We start from the raw sequence: 13570 nt of genomic DNA, 5'->3' as shown, positions 1-13570 counted from the left end.
GCCGTGGCTTAGCAGAAAAAGCTTCCCTTAATGATTCTATGATTTTGGATATAAATTATGAATCAATCAATCACGTAGTCATGAAGTCGGAGAAGAAAATTTACCGAATCATGTCAGGAAAATTGCTTCTGACTTCAGATCACATTATTTGTTGTAGCAATATTTTGCCTTCGGGGAGGTTAAAATGTAAGTTTGTTGTAAAGTTGCTTACCCTCTTTCTGGTTTCATAGTCGAGTGCTCCGGCCACATAGATAGCGCCTGTCATGTTTTTTACAGCGAAAGCTCCTCCTATGTTACCGCTCGTGATCTCGTATCGAATACGCGACGCTGAAATTAAACAATAACACCAAATAAGTAATATAATACAATATCAATTTTAAGTACCCAGAGTTACAATTTATTAAAATTTAGTAGGGAAAGGTGTAAGTTTATCAAGATTGGAGTAAAAAGGTTTTGTGTAGACAAAAATATTATGCGTTGTTTTATATAATATATTTGATTGATTTATTCTAAAAAATGTTTGTTTTTTTAAGAACACTTATATAAAGATTATATTACGACATAGATAACTATATACCCATTTAAAATATCACAAATAAATAAATACATCATAGCATAGATTAAAGGTCTTAATATTTTTTAGTATTAGGTACCAATCCTGTGAAAACTTAGTGGATTTAATATGCTGGCAAGGGTCCAAATGTTATTCAATTAAAGTTAATTAAATATCGTTTAAAAAAATGACTTGCACAATGGAAATATACATAATTTGCTTAACATAAAGACCCTGTACTCCATTTACTGCATGTGACATTGCAGAATGTTTATAAAAAAACATCACATGCTCAAGGGCCATATAAAGTTAAGACTTAAAATAAAATAAAAAGTTCATTTTTGCTTAAGTATGATAAGTGTGATTTGTTATAATTTTGCCGAGCTCTTACGCAGATATTACACTTTAATGAAAACATTCAGCCGCCGAGCCGGCGTGCAATTAAAGTTTGAAATTAAAGGCCACCGTGGAAGCCGCGATAGCAATGCTTTATGACAATGGGAAAAACAAAGTCCTCCGCAGCCGTATTTCATCTGACCCAGTCGTCATGAAATTCAAATGAAGTCCAACGGGTTCCACTTGGAACCAGCATTCTGTCCGGCTAGGCTGTGTAGCATCGTGGATTACCAGTAGTACCATTCCGACTTTCACAAGTCTCCGGTCTGAATTTCAGTTTTAAGACTATTGTCTTCGTGAGTTTCCAGGTCAAGAGACGATCCGAAAAAATCGAGATCAATGACAACGTGAGTAAATTATAGAAAAAATCTCGATCATTCTCCCGACTTTTCCATTGAAAATCTGCATATTTCAATGATATAAATTGTACGTAAATCGCGCAACTTTCTCCGTTATGCGAGTCTAGCGGTGGGTAAATTCGATTAAATTTAGATAGCAAAATTACCTACCTACGTTGTTTTATTACGTGGACTATATTGAATAAATGAATATACTCCATATCTAGGGTTCCGATAAAATGTTCTGCCCCAGAAATAATGCTATAATACATTAAATTTAATCGCGCGTGAATCCCAGAATGATGATGATAATGTTTTGAATATTTATATTAACACACAATATGAAAATTATCTGTCCGTTAAATACATAGAGGAAATTTAAATGCGAAAAGTAGCAAAACGTAGAGAGTCCTGATTCCAAATAAGATAGAAGGATTAATCTGATATGGTTCGGCAAGCAACCTCACCGTAGGCAATTCCGGAGTGATTAGGCAAGGAATTAGGGTTTAGGAGCCAAAAGGCTGTGAGACCAATCTTAAACCCGGAGAAACCTTCCGTTCCACAGATTGCTATATGAGGGAATGTTTAATGTGACTTTTGAACGCAATTGCTTAGTACGAGTATTGAAGGCGGACCAGTTAATGTAATTTCGGAGCCTGCTCCATGGTAAAATGATTAATCCATTTAGCGGATTGCTCCGTAAGAGAAATTCTATTTATATTCGATAACACACCTCAAAATAAGAGATAAAATTAACAGTTTAGTTGAATTGAGACCAATAACAGCAGTATAATCCCCACATTTTTAGAAATTGAGTTAATAATTTAAACTTTAAGGTTTACCTATTATGACAAAATGGGAAAAAAGACATAGTATCATAAACACTGCTTTTGTAATAGTGGTCTAACAACCAAAATATGCTTTAACTTTTTTTTTTCGTTATAATTTTTTTTTTAAAACATCTACAAAAAACCAGATTGACTACAAAGTAAGACTCCGATCAAAAAAAGGTTTCATTATCATGGGATTGAAAACATTAAATAAATTAAACCGATGAATTTTAAACAATTTAAAATTTATTGTGATCAACTTAAGATTGCTAGTTAAAGACTCCGATCAAAAAAAGGTTTCATTATCATGGGATTGAAAACATTAAATAAATTAAACCGATGAATTTTGAACAATTTAAATTTTATTTTGATCAATTTAAGATTGCTAGTTAACGACACGGTTGTGTCGAAACTGGTAGCAAAGTAAAAAAAAAGCACATTGGAAAATAAAACTCACTTAAATGTCTAGAAAAAGTTACATAGATAATGCCCAAGAAATAAAAAAATAAAACAATGAAACGTATGAATTCAATGAATTCAACAAAATCAATTAAATCAGTGATCGCAAACTGCGGCTCGCGAACTACATGCAGCTTTTTTGCTACCAGAGTGCGGCTCTTCGATGAACGACGCGTATAAAATAATTAATTAATGCATTTTTATTCAATAGTAAACCAATAAAATTTTCAGTTTGTGAGTAAAAATAAAATCCTGAAAGCAGTTTGCTATGAAATACATGATGATTTTTAACACCTGGAAATTCCGGGCTCATACAATCAGTGAAAAACTAGCATTTCCTCTTCCTTTACTATTCGGCTTTACATATTTATGCGGACAATCGTTTTCATCGAGAAGTCGTCTTATTGACGAGAACCTGGAATCGTGCCTAAAATTAAAAACATTAAAAAACATAACCTGACTTATCGAAACTGTCCAAGGAAATGCAAGGCCATTGTTCACATTAAGCATTAGAATGTTTTAATTTTAATAAAAAAAGTATTTTTATCAATTAATAAGATTATTATAAATCATGATTCACATAAAGTTTTATTCAATACTTATAGTTTTATTCGACTTCTAAAAACAGGGTTCTTGTATAGTAATTTGGCTCTAAAAGTTATATATCTAAATCGTTGCGCTGCTGACATTTGGCTCTTTTGACTAATGAATTTGCCAACCACTGAATTAAATGAATTATATGAATTAAATACGTTACCCACAAGATTCTTATACGCCGGTTCAACGTTGATATGGTAAAACCGTCCTGAAGCCTGGTTTAAAGCCATTTTAACTATACAAACGCCATGATAGTTCTGACCTCACGCGGAGCGTAATATTTACACCGCATTTACCTATAAGTACGGGGTAAGTAAATTAAATGCGACATTTAATTTAAAATATGATTCACATTACAATTGTCTGCTATAATAATTAACGTTATATTTGTTATTGAATGTACTTTCATTTTTAAAATATTTTAGTTAAATGTCAACGTCTGTTAAATCATTGGTAACGTGAGCAAACTCAAGTTTAATAAATAAATACGTGATTAATAAATAACATATTTTAATTTAGGGTTCGATTATTTTTGCAACCACTCATATATTCAGTTGCTTGAAAAAAATCGGACAATTGACTATGTTACAAAAGCGAATGAATAATAAACTAGAACGAGGAGTATCCATATAGAATGTAGATATCCCTAGTTATAAGGGCGTCGAAATCTCTTTGTGACATTATCAAAACGTTTTAACAATCGTAACAAGGCCGGCACGTTATTTGAATTGTGGGAAAAAGGGAACGTAACGCAAAGATCAAAGGGCCATTTGAGAATGTCGTGGCCAGACAGTCAGCCGTGGCGATAGCTGTATCACACCGCGTGGAGTGAGCAGTGAAGAGGTTAAATAAATTAGGCATCGCTAATGAGAAGGTCTGGAGTTAATACTTAATTCCGACGAGTGTTCTGTTTGATGCGCCCTTCAAAGGGAATTATTATTACTATCGCAATCACCACGGTACTTCAGTAAAATAATTAATGTTCGTATTTATTTAATCGCTTATTAAAATAACAATGTGTGAATAACGAGTAAATTGAAAACGCTTGATAAAAAATTGTAGTGTAAATATTTTTAGCTTTGCTCTGTGGCAATTAGTTTGTTAGATTCCCATTTCTTGACTGATTGTTATCATTCAATCATCGAGGACAGGGGGGAATACTGTTCAATCGGTATTTCAATGTAATATGCTCTGGAAAATTAGAGTAGGTAATTGATCGCTTCGACATCAGTGCACAGTCGAGTATCACACGCGCCCAAAATTCGTTTTTAAAATTTTTATTGTGGCTGTTCGTAAAAAAACATTAAAACTTTTTTTTCAAAATCATGAATAAATTTGTACTATAAAGCAGTAAATCTGTTTGCTGGAGCACAGTAAAAAATGAGCTCTGGCGTCATGAAATTGCCAGAAATTTCAGTCTGGAATATCTACATTAACTATTTATAGTCAGCCCTCGACGCTTTTTCCATCATGAGCTATAGAAATTGAAATATACGTTTTAATGTGAAAAAATAAGACGAAATTCAATATTGTTTGAAAGATGTTAGTCAATAAGCAAAAAGCAATCTCTGGCGAAGCCAGGTAGTAAAACAAGTTATTTTTAAAATGCAGAGCATGCTATCATTAACACGATACGTGATTATCTCAACGATAATATACTCTCTATTCGATGGATTATCTAATGCAAATCTATGGAATAGTTATTGAAAATGATAATTCAACTCAACATAAAAAGTGATAAGAAGTCATGAAAGTGATGAAACAATAAGTTAAGTAGGTAACTGAGTTATCATGAAACTGTATGTAAATGGCAATTGTGCCGTTGATTACAAAATATAAAATGAATGAATAAGTAAATTAATACAGGAATTACTATTTTTTCTTATCCATTTTATCGTGCATATTTATTGGTGCTCGTTATCTTAAATTTGGGAAAATGTATGTTTGTATGTTTTACTAAGAAATGGCTTTAATCGTGTTTGGTGACCATATCTGAATAGCCATTGACATTCCAACCTTCATTTTATCTATCTCCTTCCCAACTCCTCACAGTCTCACAACACACCCAATTAGGGATGGCATAGTTCCACCGGAGAGTTACAGGGAGCAGTTGTGAGGTATTTACCTAACCAACAAAAATAAAATGGTAAGCTTTGGAGTTATTAAATTTCCAGAGTTTTTCTCGCAATTTTCTCTGATCGCAAGTGTTGAACGAGATATAAATTTTGCTGCAAACTGTAGACAAAGATGCCATATTGTCTACATTACGTATTTTTCATCTGTTTCTACTCCAAAGTATACTAGTCCCAGTAAGAGATCATACATAACGTAACCGTTCTTATATCTGCTGTCTTTTTCGTTTTCAAACCAGACTTTGAGAAGAAAGAGGACGAACGTCGATAACGTCCGTACAGGCTTTCGCTGGGACTAGTTTACCAATTATAATTAATACCAATTACAATTAATAAGTAACCCACCTATAATAGTAATCTCGCAAGATATTAGTAGAGTATAAGAATATTTATCTTCCGATATGATTAAAATAATTTTAATTACCGAATGCAGAAGATAAATATTCCTTTACGTTGTGAGTAGCGTTGTACATATTTTAAGAATTTGTTTTTTAAATTATTTTTCCCGCTGAATAGAGTGAGGGCATAATATAAAACTTGACCAAAAATGCCTGTATTTTATAATGATAAATTTCCTACGAGTAAGTAATGTACGCCACGTAACTCGTTTAGCTGTAGAGCAGGAAACAATTTTCCGTTGCAATTAGACCTGATCAATATAGGGGTAGATAATACTGGTTTAAACCAGAGCGCAAAATGTTTTGGCGGTTAAACATAAAATGGCAACACCTGCGCGGGAGCCGTGGGAAGGTGCCGAGGAGAGGGGGAGGTAGCCACCCCACTATGGCGTAATTGTTTTGTCGGATAATTGCGTTACAGCATATGTAAAACACATTATCCGGGAATCTTGTAACACTGTGTAGCCGTTTAATTTATTAGGCGCGCTCAGCGCTATATAACTGTGTACAATACACTAAATGTCCTCTTTTAAAAATGTTAATCAGCTTGGTAGAAAATGCGAATTAAAGTACGGTAGGAACATTCCAGTTGAACAACTTAAATAAATAATTGCTCCGTAAAGTAAGATCGTTTGAAGTGTCTTGATAAACACCGATAAAACCTACAAACTTGGCAAAATACTTCAATTGCCTAAGAACTCGTATTTAAGTGATCGCTCGATAAAAAAAACTATAGGTACATTGGTCGATAATATAGGTTCCCCATGCAAAGTCGTATGTAGTAAGGTTCCATTCTAAAATATTACGTTAATTTTTTTACATTACCTCCTCACACGGGCCTACGTCATCTTCGAGGAAGCTGAATGGGGTATCTTTTTAAGGAAATTAAGTTTAGGGAAGGAAAAATATAAGAGTTGGGTAGGAATCTGGGGGTCGATGTGTCCAGGGGTGATGGACACATGAATCCATCCCTCCCACTGCGGTACAAGGCGACGGGTCAAGAGAGTCCTGCTGGAGAGGTCAAAAAGTCTCCCTAATCTCTCCCGATCCAGCCTGCCACGCAGTAGGTGGGCAGACGTTTTTGCCGCCAAGACCTAGACAAACCTGTAACGGGAACACCTGCTAAGTCACCAAACGTAGAGAGCCACTGGAGTCGACCTACAAGAGAGGTGTTGGTAATCCAATAAATGGTTCGCGGGGCGGCGATACTGATACCCGCATCCCAAATTGTATAATAATTTGACAACAAGACCGGAATCCACATAACCCACAGTCGAAAGGTTAACAATTCATTTGCTCCCAATGGATAATTTCCAATAGGAAATGGAATGTTTTGAAACGGAGAGATTTATTCTGAACCTTTCCCAAACATCCTCCGCCGAGCACAATGCACAGTTTTTCTCTTCTCATCCGACCATTTATCCCAATTCTTCTGTGCGCTGCGGAATATATCATACTTTAACAGGCGAGATAATCACGGGAAACGGGGAACGTTTATTGCGTAGTGAATGGGCGGTTAGTCTCCCCCCCGTCGGTCATATCCCTCAAGCTTTTAGTAATAGGGCTCAATTATTATTCTCTCTTCCCGTGAATTAAATATCACTTATCTAAGTGAAAACTGTAATGATTCAAGGGATGTAATAATCATCCTGCGGCGCATATTCAAACCCGCCGTTTAATTTGGGAGGCTGTTGCTTAGATTACTTTTAGTTGGTAATTAATGATTAAGCACTAAATACCTTGTTTGTTTAACATCCTGAACTCTTCCTTTATGATCCACAATAGTACAGTACCTAATTTATTGTAAATTAAATTATTATTAAAGAGCTGCAAAAGTAGAACATTATTCAGCGTTCTTATAAAACATGTTTTCGTGAGTATAGCAAATTTTATGTATACAAAATACTCCCAACTTTAATATTAATGAACCGACAGTTTTGAAAATGAAGTCTTAATTGCTGAATGCTACACGTAGGAGGCAGCAGAGTTTGACTCGAAAGTCACGTCCATCAATCGTGAAAGGTTATTGGAGCCAGGGCATGCTCGAGTATAATGAAATTCAAGTCAGATTGCAAGTAGGGCTCGATGACATCACCGTTCATACTCGATTATCCTCGAAATCCAATAATTCTCGGAGCCGCTCCTCACTTACGAGGGCGTTTCATACCAGTTCCGAATGTATAGACATTAACACAAGCAGTTGGCTTCCTATTACCTACGACTTATCTACCAACCAACCAATCGGGGGAATATTAAGAATACTATCATTATAGTTACCAGAACTTTGCTAATTACGTAACAGTCTACGAAATAGGTTACGAATAGTTTGCGGAAATGATGGGTTCAATTCTAGATGCAATACATTACTTTTCTTTTCGTATATGGGCAATATGAGCAATGACAGTTAGGGTGTCATAATATTGGTTCATGGAGCTTGTAAACATGATTTTACAGAAATGTAAAGGGACGTAATAAAAATTATACGTAGGTAATAAAGAGATTAACATTATTCCATAATACACTATTTCTTTTGGACCGTACAATGTACAAATTTGTACCATCGATAAATATACTCTTGCTGTATTTCATAAAGCGTTGCTTAATGTAAATAGTTTGTTTGCTATTATATAGCTTTGTAAAGCGCCTGTGAGGTGATATTTCACAAAAATTATTGTGTAAAAATCAGGTTGTATATTATTATTATCATCATTATACATGTTTTTTAAAGCAGCGAATAAATTTGTTTTAATTAAAGTTTTGTTATTTCACATTTAATTCAAAATAAATAATATATAGTAAATATTATACGTGCGGAACATTCCGGAGTAGTAAATACTCTCAGTATCACCCTGGTGAAAGGCCACCATTCAAAATCAAAATTTTGCTTAAAATGGCTTTAACCGTGTTTTGATGGCCAAATCTAAATAGGTTCTTCCCTACCTTCCTCTTCCCCAGTTCATTCCCATCCCTACAACCTTCAGTCTCACAACATACCCCAATTTTGGATTCCATAGTCTCACTGGCTCCGTTTAGGAGGTAGCAGTTGGGACACATGTGCAGTATTCATATTAAAAAATATATATATAAAGAACAACATTATATACTCCAAGTATACAAGAACAAGACAAATAGTATTACTTAACGAATTGAGTGCTTTCCAGTGGAGTATGTTCATAACGAGAAAACCGTTTTAAATTTCGTGGAAAACGGATAAAATATGTTTTGCATACATAAAACACGACACGGAAGACAAGCAGGAAATGTTTGTATCGCCTCAAAACATCCAAACTACACATCTGCTACACGCGGGAAGAAAGTGCAGTGGGGCGGTGAAGCTCACTACACGATTTACTTGGAACATTAAATTTTAAATTACCACTGAGAGTTTTCCGGGAAAAGGCATATGAAAACACTTGCGAGCGCGAGAGGGAAACATCCTCGATGTAAATAATAACTCAACAGAACTTATTGAGATTAACGTTCTTTTGTTTGTTAAGTACCTACCAACGGTTTTATTCAACATCCACATTTACGCTTCATAACTCGTAATCTAATGTTAATCGCAATTTTAGAAAGTAAAAGCGCTCTCATGATAAAAAAATATACATGGTAATTATTATGAAAAGAAAATAGGGTTATTATTAAAACGCAAATCCTAAATAAAGTTCCCACTTAATTTTAACTAAGCTTACTCGAAAGCGAGTAACTTAAAAAAACGGGCTACGGGTAGTTGTAAAACGTAATGATAAAATACAAATTAAAAAAAAAATGAACAAAAAATCTGTAATAATTTTTGTTCCTCCCTTTGTCTATTTAACAAAGGAAAATCGAAGTCAACGTTAAAAGGTTGAAAAAAAACGAACAATGTGGAGAATTTTAACGATCGCGCAAAATACCTGCATTCCATTTTCAAAATTAATATACTTTTTAACTTTTGTGTTAAAACAAAGTTTTGACGTTATTTAGCTGGAGCTTTAACCGCAATTTGTTATTATAGCGATGATCTATTGTATTGTATATGAAAAAAAGATTTTATACCCGGCTTTGCCCGTGTTTTATTCCCATTTATAACCTATCACTTAAAGCATAACGACCATATTGTTATATACGATTTATTTATGTTGTAACTAGTGATGTAGACCCGGGAATATTCCCCGACCTGAAATAAATTCCCGAAAACGGGGAATTTATTTTATTTTTAATAAAATGGTTTCTGCACTTCTCTTGGATGCTTTCTTGAGTGTTAGCATGTAAAGTAAGCCTGCAAACATTTGCAATAAACGAAGCTGCCTCATCTTTACCTCGTGATATGAAGAACAGCCTGTTGGACGATGATGTTTACTGGACAAGAGTGATATCATTAGCCGATGTTCTGCTACCGATTGTTTCCTGGATTACACAGCTAGAGGGAGACGATCCACTAACACACAAAGCATTGTATGCTTTTGAGGATATTGAGAGCAGTCTAAGTAAAACTCTTCCAGCGTCTCTACTGTCACATGCCGAAGAGAAGCAAATACTGGAAAAGGCGGCGCAGCGCAAAGAATTTGCTATTGCTCCAATACATATGGCTGCTGCTCTACTAGATCCAGGTTCCCAAGGACATCTGCTAAGCCACGCACAGCAACTTGAAGCACTTAAAGTTATTGACCAAGTAGCAAGTCATATGGAGACTGTTGATAGTGCAAATGATCTTGTTGATTTAGCCAATTATAGGGCTAAAGAAGAATCATGGAGCAAGGCATTCCTATGGAAGTGTGTTGATAAAATCACGCCAGTGACCTGGTGGAAGGGGATGTGCGGATGTTATGATTTGTCACAGGTTGCCATAACAATATTGACTGCTCCCATTACTTCAGCAGCCACTGAGAGATCTTTAAGCACGTTTAGTCGCATTCATACAACACGGAGGAATCGTCTAACAACTCAAAGAGCAAGGAAAATAACATCTGTGGCACATAATTGGAAACTTCTTTCCTCTGAAAGAGGCTCTCAAGTTGCTCCCAAAAAAACCCTTTCTTCCACGGATGAGCAGATTGCTTCGCATCATAACGTTTCAAACCTATCTGGTACTCGCAAACGCAAACATCCAATTGACTGTGCTGAGGAAGAAGAAAACTTAGATAATCCTGAGTCGGCAACAACTTCGTCCGGGTCGGATGAAGAAGAAGAAGAATATGAAGGTGTAAGTGGAAGCGAAGTTGATAGTGTCAGTGTCCAATCGGTATCATCAGATGAACAGTAACGATCTGTGAAGTTGTGTCATTTTTACAGTTTTACCTTTGATTTTTTATATGTACCGTTTACTAGCATAAAGTGTATATAGGCTACTAATACTGTACAGTATACAATTATAGAGATACTACTCACTTTAAAATAATTTTGATCGGTGTTTTTTTGTTATTTTTCTCTTGGATCCTATTCATATATATATGGGAATAGTTTTTTATGGATCTATCCTGCTCTATATGTACCATATGTGTGTATGTTTTATTTTTTATTTAATAAATACTATTCTTTTTGAGGTATTATGTTGTTAAAATCAAAATTCCTAAAATTCCCCGTCCAGGGGAATATTCCCGGGAATGTTCCCCAGAAATAAATTCCCGGGAATTTATACATCACTAGTTGTAACTTATATTGCCAATTATTCTATTGTTTCGTTCACCATAGCATGAAGGAATTTGAATGCTCTATCCGTGACAAAAAATATGACAATGGGAGAATAAATTTCTAATCGAAAAAATTGTATGTTATGTTAAATAATTCTTTCTTTATTCTAAATAATACTATTTGATTAAAATTGAACAAACATTGAATTATTTTACTTTTGAAAAATTGGAAATTTCAAAATATCTCCTGCGTTTGTGTGCGCTCGTAAAACTCGAAAATTAGTCGACTGATATCGCTGAAAAATTCAAAGTTTGTTCTTATTAGTGCGAGGAGTGTTTAGAGAGTTTTTTGAATGCTAAAAGAAGTCGGGGACGCGCGAGGAATACTTTACGCTATAGCTCTGCACCGGAATGAGATACGGAGTAGAATTAAAGTCGATATAATGTAGTTTTTAACAGTAACATTGTGGTATGCAGTAGTGAATGGTGGAAAAAGTCGGAGACGCCCGAATAATACATTAGCAATAGAGAAGCATTGCGGGGTCCACTAGTAGATTAATAATATACCAGCTTCAATCGAGAATATATGATGGTCTAATGTATTGGAACTGTTATATATCACATAGATCACGATAGAAATTATGTTTAGAGCAGAAAATTCGTTAATTTAAATATACTAAAAATTCATTAAGAAATAAATAAATAGTTTTATGATGACAAAGGTCACTGATTCGAGAGTTTTTGCTGCTTCAGAAAACCGATTTTTACATTTAGTCGAGTAGGTTTTAATTCTTATATTGAGTATCAGAAGCAAAATTCTGGTTGATAAAAACGTTTTAAACCCTAATAACAATAAAAAAATTCCACACGCAGTCGCATCTTAAATCTAAATTCCAAAGTTCGCTGACAATTAACGTATTTCCAGAAAATCTCTGCAGTTTCCCTTCCAAGGCGATTTCATTTAAATGCCGAGTTTGAAACATTAAGTTGGAGGCTGAAAAGATCGAAGATCGAACTTGAATTCGTGATTAAAACTATTAAAATGCGGCCAGAGTGCTTCACCAGCCAAAAACAACTCCTTAAAGGAAGATCAATAACGTTTTCCAATAACGTTTAAGGGCGGCTTGTGTAAGCACTTGCGTGTCTAGTTTTATGTGTATGAGCACTTGCTATCAATTTATTATTATGACTCCTAAAAAAAGCTTACGGTAAAGCATTTTTCTACCCTAAACACACAGAATCAAGGTAGCATTAACCGTGATAGAATCCATGATCACTATTGTTTTAAGTATCTAATTAAACTAAAAAAGATGTGCGCATGTAAAAAATTATAAAATTTAAATTATAAAAATGATATATTTAAAAAAAAATGAACAGGCAAGATGAAATAAATCACTTAGAGTGGTTCATTTAAAAAAAAAAAACCATATACATGGGATTAAAATAAATGATGATGTAAGAAGCACTTTATTCCTAAAGATACTAATATTATGCCTGTTGTGTACATTCCATTTTAAAAATGACAACGTATTTGGAACAAACGTTTCAACATAACATTAAAAAAACTTAACTCAGTAGAAGGTTGTAAACGAGAAAACACGACGTACTTCATGACGTAAAAATATATATTTAATTAGCTTATCCTGTTAAAGACATGCAACATATGCTTATGTTACCACAGAAAGAATTCCGGGAAAAGTCCTTGTTAAATTATAAAGAATTAACTGGAAAGAATACATAAGTATTGTGCACTGATCAACGCGAATAGTAAATGTATATCATCACTCAATTTAAAAACTCAAACCACATAATTTTTTTAGACTTCGTAATAAGAGAATGCCTATTTTTTATTGCGACATTATTTATTATAAGTAATAAAGTTGCATAGAATATAATAATTGGGACTTAAGCAATCCAGTCTAACAGGAAGATAAATGAGTTCGGACAAAGAGAAAACTCCAGCTTGATAATTTAAGGCGGAAAATAAAAAGAGAAGTAAGTTCCTGTAGGCGGCCGATAAATTGAAACCACAATTTGCTCCAAAATAATGTTTGGCCACAGTTTGGAAGAAAACAAGATAAAGCTTATGTGATAAAATAATTTGATAAATTCACCTGCCGAAAACCCAAAGCTGTTTACAAAAGATTATTATACTAATCGAGAAATTATTGGGAACAATATTTTGTGAGGATTTAATATAAAAAAAATAAAAGATATATATTTACGTGAAATGATTAATGGACCGTTTTCAAGTC

At 34.3% G+C, this 13570-nt stretch overlaps 1 protein-coding gene across 8 annotated transcripts in view; it reads right to left on the bottom strand.

The window, feature by feature from the left end:
- The window catches only part of CadN (neural cadherin), a 583020-nt gene that overhangs the window by 32518 nt on the left and 536932 nt on the right, over positions 1-13570 (bottom strand). For all 8 annotated transcript variants that reach the window (XM_089651425.1, XM_089651430.1, XM_089651427.1 and 5 more), the window contains one exon: positions 212-327. In XM_089651425.1, coding sequence (XP_089507551.1) covers positions 212-327 — 116 coding nt within the window. The remainder of the gene's footprint in view (positions 1-211; positions 328-13570) is intronic.

The sequence above is a fragment of the Hesperophylax consimilis genome, chromosome 4 (assembly GCF_061612785.1).
Source record: "Hesperophylax consimilis isolate HC1 chromosome 4, BYU_Hcon_1.0, whole genome shotgun sequence".
In the NCBI taxonomy this organism is placed as follows: Eukaryota; Metazoa; Arthropoda; class Insecta; order Trichoptera; family Limnephilidae; genus Hesperophylax; species Hesperophylax consimilis.
Note: the sequence above shows the minus strand (reverse complement) of the source record. Positions and strands in the feature narration are given on the sequence as shown.